This window comes from Astatotilapia calliptera, chromosome 19, assembly GCF_900246225.1.
Source record: "Astatotilapia calliptera chromosome 19, fAstCal1.2, whole genome shotgun sequence".
NCBI lineage: Eukaryota > Metazoa > Chordata > Actinopteri > Cichliformes > Cichlidae > Astatotilapia > Astatotilapia calliptera.
In genome coordinates, this window is record NC_039320.1 from 29,907,725 (window position 1) to 29,917,287 (window position 9,563).

The following is a 9,563-nucleotide window of genomic DNA, read 5'->3' on the forward strand; positions in this document are numbered from 1 at the left end:
TGTTTTTGTTTTAAAGTCGTTCAAAGGTTTGTCCTTTCGTTTGAGATTTTAATGTGTATTTCCAATTTGCCTGTCTAGTTATTTTTATTATTTGTTTTTAGTTTAATGAGGAGATGTTAACTCGCGCATTTATATTATCTGGGAAACCGCTGTGTGCTTTATTTGACATAAAAGAATGTGAAGTTCCGACGACGTACTGAGTCCTCTGTGTGAACAACTATCATTACAGTCATCTCCCTGCAGTCGTCGAGCGGTCTCGATACCTCGATAGCTGCCATGGCCGATGTAAGTATGAGACGTCTGTCATTCTTCTTGAGTTCCCGTCTCCAAAATGGAGAAGCAGGAAAAAACGTATTGCTGATAATTCCTATTAAAAAAGGGACACGTGAAGTAGTGTTCGAGATTTAAAAGCGCTCTCAAAAGTAAGCACTTATTTACTTGTTTATTTTATTTTGATCTCTTTATTCTTGGGGGTGTCGGAGATTAATGAAGCGGCTTCATGTGCCCTTATCATGATGTCGAGGCGACCACTGCGGAGTGTATTTCGGTTTGTTGCGCTGCCTCCGGAGCTGGGTGGAAAGCATAAGTGTACGATTGTTTGTTTTTTAATTGACGTTCCAGCACAGAAACTCGGAGACGTGCAGATATACAGAGAAAGAGAGATGTTGGAAGAGTTTTTTAAAAAAACAAGAAAAACTCTTCCGGCTTCCGGTTTTGACCTCTTCTCTTCCTGTATCAGTGCTTATGTGGCGATTATCTGAGCGGCGACGCCTATCGTTCAGGAGAATATGCAGTGCTGCCATAAGAGCGGGTATTAATACAAGGCAGTTTCGCAGTGCTGAAATATGCAAGTCCGTACTTCGCAAGTTCACATGCAAGTCTGGATTTCGCAAGACCCGGGAGGAAGCTAGACCAGGAAGAAAACGCAAATTTTATTTCAAAATATTATACATGTATGCACAGTGTTGGGAAGGTTACTTTTAAAATGTATTCCATTACAGAATACATGCCCCAAAATGTATTCTGTAACGTATTCCGTTACGTTACTCAATGACAGTAACGTATTCTGAATACTTTGGATTACTTAATATATTATCATGATTTTTACAACAACGTGAATGTACTATTGCTGTGTGATTTATTACTATTACTGAAGGTCCGTGACTCCGAACTGTAGTAAAGGGACCTCTGACTAATACGGCGGGGTCCCTGTCGGCTCGTAGCCGAAAAATAGCTTTACTTTTTTGGGGGGGTCAACTTTGCTAGTGAGAAACAGAGAGAGGCGTTGAAAGGCTGCTCCAACGGAACTTATTGTTTTTGGAGGAAAACACGAACACAGTGTACAGTCGAGTCTTAATAGCTTACTTACAGCTGGGCTCGTCAGGCTCTCTTCTTGGCTGCAGTGGTTATTATTATATTTACATGCTTCCAGCTCCCGTTTCTGCTCGATGACAACTCGTACCTTTCCACTCCCCTTTTTCTCCCTCCTCGCGCTCACAGACACATAACGTGTCGCAGTCCATTCTCCCTGCAGCACGGACTACACTGCCCATGATGCTACATTCTTTAGAGCTATGCTTGTAGTAGGGCTGGGCGATATGACCCAAAATTCATATCTCGATATTTTTTAGCTGGATGGCGATATAAGATATATATCTCGATTTTTTTTTTTTTAAGCCATAAAGTAAGAACAAAAAGAGTTCTTAGTCAAAGCTGTGTCCCAGATGTCACACAGACACTTTTATTAACATACAGCACAGATGTACATGAAAAATTACTCAAAATTAAATTATGAGCATTCATTAAATAATCATGCTCCATAAATAAAAGAAAACAAGGTTGTTTTTGTGCTAAACAAAGAGCTCACAATTGTGCAGTCAAAATGTAAACTAAAAGACGCCGAGCACAATAACAAAGACAGATTTCACAGCTGCTCTGTTCCCAAGTTTTACTGTGTGACTGACAGCCTGGAGTTTGAAATCCGCTTCATAACCACGTCTCTTACAGGTGCCATTTATGGACTTTATACACACACAATACGGTAATATTACGTTGATGCACAGTACGTATCACTCCGCGAAGCTCCTCAGTAGCCGTAATGCGCCGACAATCCATCAAGCGGTGCAGCTCCGTAGCTTACCAAAGTCGTACTAAAACATTTTTGACAGATTGCTGAGCGCCGTGTACCACATAAAATCGGTTCGCGGCCATCAAGCACAACCAGAATTCATACATAAGGCGCGCTGTCAACTTTTGAGAAAATGAAAGGACTTTAGGGTTAGCGCTGTTAGCGCTGTTAGCTCGTTAGCGTGGTTAGCTCGTTAGCACGTTGACGCCGTCCAGCCCCACGCACGGGGCGATGCGCAGTAACTCGTTAACGGAGATTTGCCGTGTCCGTCTTGTCGCTGCCTGCACGTGAAGCGATGGGGGAGGAGGGGGAGTTGTCTTCAGTGAAGGCGAGGCGGAGTAACGTTGCGTAGAGACAAAAGTGGACGAAAGAGAGGCAAACTTGCGGCTCCACAACTATAATTATAACGTAACATAGACTTTATCGATATAAAGGATATTGTCACATCTTATATCTCGTATAAAAATATATCGATATGTTTTAAAAACTCGATATATCGCCCAGCTCTAGCTTGTAGCATTCTGCCTGTTAGCTTAGCACAACAACAACAACAACAACGAAAAGGCGCTCTCTCACCCAGGAAACACACAGTCGCAGAGAGAGAGAGAGAGCGTCGCCCTGTAACCATGGCAACCGTAATGCTGCCGCCTGGAACAACAGAACGTAGCTGTCAAACAAAACCAAACAGTCCTGACCCACGACAATATGAAACAGGAAAGTACCGCAGTGTAATCCATTTATTTCAACAAAGTAACTGTATTCTGAATACCACCTTTTAAACGGTAACTGTAACGGAATACAGTTACTCCCAACACTGTGTATGCACAGCTCACGCTGCTTATTGAACAGAAACAAACGTGTCCGATGTCAGAATGCTTTTATTTTTATTTTAGTAGACACTCAAAAGTTAAAATAGACAGCTAGTGTTTGGAAGAGATTTGAAAAAATATATTAAAAAAAACAAAACATAATTTGATCATCACTGGTGCAGTCTTCAGGATCTTCACGTATCAACATGCTGTTTCTGCTCCCAGTGGGATTAAAATATTTATAATGTTAGATTTAATTCAGAGTCAGCTGTTAAAATAAAAACAGCACATTTTCACATCCAGGGATAAGGACTGGTGAAATATTCAGTTCAGTACACTGACAGCTCTCCAAGTAAGACTTTGAAATAAAACGACCCAGTTATGAAGATTAATTTATATTCTCGGCCAAACCGATTTGCTCAGGAACAAATAAAACACTGTAATAAGTTTTGGAAATGATGTGCGTCCTCACCAGCTGAAGTCAAGGTTCACTACAGCTGGTGAGGACGAAAATGAAATGACAGATGAAAATGTCAGAGCAAAAATGACATTTGGAAAAATGTCAGAGCACTTTTGCAAATAGGTGATGTCTTGATAAATCGAGCAATATTTGAAGTTTACGCATCTACATCCTGAAAATATTGTAAGAGTTAATTTTGTTCCACAGAAATGGTAACATCTCAAACGTTACGTACACTTCTAGCAACTTTCCTCCACCATTGCTGCTTCTAAGTTTCGAACAAACAGAATTCTGGGATACTTGGCTTCACCAAGTCCAGATAAGTCACCGGACACATGAGTGACCAGGCTGCAGTGTACGCGCTGTAATGCTCGCTTTGCTCACTGCTGCACCCATGGTTCGCAGAAACTTCTTTTATACCAGTCAGTACTGTGCAGGAAGCCACTGCAGTATTCTAGACGATAGGCGTCGCCGCCCAGACAGTATCACCAGATAAGGTGGTCAAGACTTTGTCAAGTGTGCTTTTTTTCCCCCACAGACTCAAGTTTTCAATCTCCCTCTGTATATCTGTGTGTCTCTGCAGTGGCCTCACCGCCAAGATACAAATATTGAAAGGTCATAATCAGCTGATGCCCCGCAAAAATTGTGTCACAGCTGACATCAAAATCACAGTGCGACACCAGCGATGTGTCGACTATAATAGCACTGTCACACAGACTAGCTGTAACACATACTTGTTGTACGCTGCCTCCATCTGACAACAGAGCTCACTGCAGCCAGCTGGGCCGTCCCTGGAGTGGAGCGGACAGCAAACGTGCTCCCTCTACTGGACGATGAAGTATGGTTTGTTAGCTCTGACCAACTATCTAACCTTTTTTTTTTTTTTTATGTAAAATTATTTGCAGGATTTGAAGAGATATCTTTACAAACAGTTGCAAAGGTGCGTATCATTAAAGTAACAAAATCTTCAATGTTACAGTCGACACTATCAGGATGTTCAGTGTTTAATGAGGAAGTTTTGTTGTTTGTCTCCTTCAGCATTGAAGGTCTTCATGCTATTGTGGTCACTGATAGGGATGGTGTCCCGGTTATTAAAGGTAAGAAACATTCTGAATGGCTGGTTATTGCTGGTCTCACTGCTATCGTGTGGAAAACTGTAAAATCCATGAGAGCAAAAGTAACAGAAGAGAAACTTGGTAGTAGAATTAAAGTGTGTTTGAATAGAGCCTAAAACCAGTTTCCACATTGGCCCTGATAGGAGTAGCTGCTCCTGAAGGTGGAAGTCAGCCAGGCGGGAAGTCCACGAGCTATCAGTTAGTCTGTGAATCGCTCAGACTCACATACTATTGCACAGAACATCAGAGCAGAGAGCACACTTGACTTACTTTGTTTGGCATAAGATGTTTTTTCTTTAAAAAAAAAGGATTTTTGTATTTTACTAAATATATTAATGTTTCAAATCTTTTCAAATTTGAATTTCCAAGAAATGTTATATATTAATTTAGAGAAAAATGTAACCAGTTGCTCTTTAGTGGAGAAAAAAGCAAATAAGTTGCATCATAAATATAGTGAATTATGCAGGTTTGGGCAGTATTTGAAATAGGGCTGCCACGATTACGTCGACTATCAAAATCGTCGACGACTGATTTAATAGTCGACGCGTCGTTTGAAGCTTTGTAAGATCACAAAAGACGCAGGAATAAGTAGCAGGATTTAAGAGTGTAATAACGGACTGAAACAGAAGATGGCAGCACTGCATGTACAAGGATGCCAGCTGCCGTTAAACCCCGAAGAAGAAGCTGTGTCCCAGCATTCATAGCGCGGCCCTGCTCAGTTTCCAACAATGGCGGCAGCTAGTTAGTTTTAATATTACTTATTATTCTTTCTGGGTCACAAAATAAACGTTTAACATATTTTCAGGCGAGAATGTAGCTGTGTAAACCTCAAATATCTGCTCAGTTTATCAGGACACCACATATTTTCAAAAGCGCTCCGACGTTTTCGGAGACATCTGTTACCCACTAGCTCGATAGCTAGCCGGGGGCTAGCTATCGAGGGTTTTATCCCTACATCCCTGACATCGTTGCTGTATCCTTGCAGTTGCCAACGACAATGCCCCAGTTCATGCTTTGAGACCTGGCTTCCTGTCTACGTTTGCTCTGGCCACTGATCAGGGCAGCAAACTGGGCCTTTCTAAGAACAAGAGCATCATCTGCTATTATAACGCCTACCAGGTCAGACCCCTTCTTTCCACCAATCAGTAGTTTGGTATATTTGTCATACCATAGTCTAGCTCCAAAAATGTCATATATTCTATATTTGTTACACAGAAAGCGAAATATTTCAAGCCTTTATTTTATTTTTCACTATTGTTAAATTATTATATTAAGTTATTGCTATAATGAAAGCAAACAGCATATTCATTTATACGCACAGTACCTGTTTTAGGGTCCTTTGCCCCAAATTACTGCATCAGTGTGGCATACAAGCACAAGGTCAGGTTGTTTTGATGATGGTCTTCAGCTCTTCTGCATATCAGAAGTGAAGGGGCTAAAATTTTAGATATGAATTTCAAGCCCTGACCTCTACCCAAGTTTAATGTCATTATTTCAGTTTGTTCTAAGGTCAGGATGAGTATGGATTGACCAACTCAGGTTTGGTAAAGTATATCTAGTTTATTTAACTTTTTTTTTTATATAACATGTAATGTTTTTGGATTGAACAGATTGTGCAGTTCAATCGGCTACCACTGGTCATCAGCTTCATTGCCGGCAACACTGCCAACACAGGTAAAGTTTGAGCCAGCGATCAGCAGAGTGTCATGCCATTTAGATGTCATATGAAGAGTCAGTAGTTGTCAATATAAAATCAGCATTACAAGTGAAATTTAACCAAATCACAGGATCTTTGATTCTATTTAGACTCAGACTGTCAGAAATATTATAATTCTGATCATTTATCAGGACATACCCATATTTTCTCATATATATATATATATATATATATATATATATATATATATATATATATATATATATATATATATATAAAAAAATTTTTTATTTATTTATTAGGGGTGCACCGATACTTGTACCGATATTGAACCGTTCGATACAGTGCTTTCGGTTTGGTACACATATGTATCGAACAATACAACATTTTTAATTTATTTTATCAACTTTTCTTCTGACGATGCTGTCTGTGTTGAGCGCTCAGTGGATCTGCGTTCGACTACTCCGCCTAGGCTGCACTGTCGAGCGCAGATCCACTGAGCGCAGCGCAAGCTAGCAAGACAAGCTAATCTCGTTGCAACATGGCAAATTGAACCTCCCCCACCCTCATTCAGATCTGGCCTTTGGAACTATTTTGGTTTTCATGTGACGTATGACCCTGAAGGTAAGCGCGTCATGGACAAAAGTAAAACAGTATGTCGGATCTGCCATGCAATGCTCAATTACATGGGTGGGAGCTAGTGCGTTAGCGCAGTTAGCTCGTTAAGGTGTTGACGCCGTCCAGCCCCACGCACGGGGCGATCCGCGGTAGCTCGTTAACGGAGATTTGCCGTGTTGTGGCGTTAACGTCATTTCAGATTAATGCTGACAGCACTAGTGGGAACACAACGAATATGACTGCACATTTACTCCGACATCATCCTCGTGCAAAGACAAGTGGAAGCAGACAAAAACAACAAGCACCATGCTACAAACTTTACCCGAGTCATTTAGACAGCCGTTAGCACAGGATTCTCCTTATGGGGACCTGATATGTTTAATATGCTGCTGAGAATATAGCCCAGAAGAAGCGTATAGTAGAGCTTTTATTTTGGAAAGAGCCATTTCTCTGTAATAAACTCTCTTTTCCAAAGATGAGTGATTCCTCAGATTTATTTTTTTATTACTTTGTTGTTTCAGCAACATTAAATTTAAAAACTGTACTTATGAGTTAAAATATATATTTATAATTTTAATAAATGACAAATTAAAAAAGCATGAAAAAATTTTTTTGTATCGAAAAAATATCGAACCGTGACACCAAAGTATCGAACCGAACCGTGAATTTTGTGTATCGTTGCACCCCTAATATATATGTGTGTGTGTGTGTGTGTGTGTGTGTGTGTGTATATACTGCACAGTTACAGCGGTCAGCTGCGTAGAAAAAGATCCTGGTGTAGAAAGTAATATTAAATAAATTCTAACAACAGCTGATCAAGCTTAAACGTGCTGCTGTTGTTCAGCCGCTGGTTTCCTCTTTCTGGTGCAAAGTGGGCCAAAAACAAAGAAGAGAGGCGGACTCACGACAGAAAAGCCGATCAGCTGATCATTGATCAGTTTCACGATTGAAGTAGCAGCAGGAGAGGGAGAGAGAGGCAATCGCTCCATATATCGGTTGTTAAGCTTAACGCTGGAATGCTTTACAAACATTCAGAGATGAACTTACACACTTGCTTTACTTCTCTCTGGGATAACTTCCTCGGAGATGAAATGCTGGTTTGGTAGCGAGGCTACAAATACACACAGCCGCTCTATCACGTGAGCACACTGCTGCGACGTGTTACGGTTATGAGCCGAGTTACGGCGTGTCGCCAGTTTTGTGAGGTGCTTTTTTGATATTTAATGGATCGGATTACATTTTTTATTTTTTTTTATTTCTCACACACACACACACACACACACAGTACCTGAGGATAAACTACAGAAAAACATGAAGATTTGGGAAGTGGTGTAGTAGTTAGTAGATGCCCAATGAGCAAATGTGACCGAAATGATGGCGTTTGAGATGCTGTGACAGACGTGACACTTGCAAGATTATCTGTGAAGAGAACGGGCCTGGTGGTAGGGTTGGGCGATGTGTAAACATTTTCCAACTGACAACCGTCAATCCAAATATTGACGGTGGGCGATATATTCACGCATGCGCAGACTTTTTGATGGGCGGAGCAATGTAATCATGCACGAACTGATTTGCGCGTTTACAACACAGAAGTCCAAACATGGACAAAGTAATTTCCCCCCAAAATTAGGGCTGCCAGCTTTAATGTGGTCATCGCGATTAACACGATTAAAATTTAAACGCGCTCAACCCGTCTGGAGCGCAGAATGAACAAACGTTGGACAAACTGCAGACGTAGCATTTGGGCGCACTCTGAGGAATGATAATAAACCTCATAAATATTATGTGTCTGTACTCACTGTGTGTTGTGAGTTCTTCTCCTCACATGTATGTCATATTTGTTGAGTAACAGTACAACACTGTCCTTGTGTGTCCTCAGGTCTGATAATGAGCCTGGAGAAAGAGCTGGCTTCACTAATAGAGGAGCTGAGGCAGGTGGTGGAAGTGACTTAAAGCTGTGACATATCAGCTGCACAGTCACATGATCTGCATCACATCCTGCTCACTTTCATGCTCTCAGTGCTTCTGCATTCATGTCTTTAACAGATCTGACTAAATATAAGACCTGTGCATATCTTGCTGTGTTTTCTGTACACCTTTGTGCCATTAATGGATATTTCTTGTAGAATTTCTTGTCTGATTAAATCTGTAATTATAAGCATTTAAAAATGTTGTTTTTGGTTGGATGGGGGAATTGCAAATAAAAAATAATACAACTGAGGTTAAATTTTACTTGTATTTTATTTTATTAATTATTGGAATTTAACTTTTTTTTTCTTTTTTTTTTTTTGGGAGGGTCTTGCTTTAAGCATTTCATCATATTAGTCATGTACTGCTGTAACAGTGCTGTATGTATGAAGGGAAAATGATTCTGAGAATATTTAGATGTGATTTATATAATTTGAAAATGTAAATATGGTATTTAAAAAATATTAACCAGTATTTTTAGAGATAACAAGTTAACATTTAATTAACAGATTCAGGTTTACATTTTCATTGCAATGATGTTCGTCTGCCACTTTTTTGCTGAGATTGTTGTCCAAGTCTCTGGAACTCAAGTGTTCAAACGGTAAAAATTTGTTAAAAGGTATCATTACGAAGGAGCTTATGGAGAAAAAAATGGTAAAAACAATTTGGATGTACAGAAAAGTGTGGCCGAATAAGAACCATAAAAGATTATTCCAAACAGTCCTGACCCGCCACAATATGAAACAGGAAAGTACCGCAGTGTAATCCATTTATTTCAACAAAGTAACTGTATTCTAAATACCACCTT

The 9,563-nt window shown here is 40.1% G+C and overlaps 1 protein-coding gene across 1 annotated transcript; it reads left to right on the top strand.

Moving 5' to 3' along the window:
• lamtor3 (late endosomal/lysosomal adaptor, MAPK and MTOR activator 3) lies at positions 1-8,950 on the top strand. Its single transcript, XM_026152899.1, has 7 exons — positions 1-26; positions 230-285; positions 4,303-4,337; positions 4,436-4,494; positions 5,498-5,631; positions 6,123-6,186; positions 8,667-8,950. Exons 2-7 carry the CDS (start codon positions 277-279, stop codon positions 8,738-8,740), a joined length of 375 nt encoding a protein of 124 aa, XP_026008684.1. The 5' UTR covers positions 1-26; positions 230-276; the 3' UTR covers positions 8,741-8,950.
• The last annotated feature ends 613 nt before the right edge of the window (positions 8,951-9,563 follow it).

Bases quoted from the DNA above. Each gene is read 5' to 3' on its own strand.
- lamtor3 (XM_026152899.1), top strand. The intron at 5,632-6,122 runs GTCAGACCCCTT...TGGATTGAACAG, and splicing joins GCTATTATAACGCCTACCAG to ATTGTGCAGTTCAATCGGCT. The intron at 6,187-8,666 runs GTAAAGTTTGAG...GTGTGTCCTCAG, and splicing joins CGGCAACACTGCCAACACAG to GTCTGATAATGAGCCTGGAG.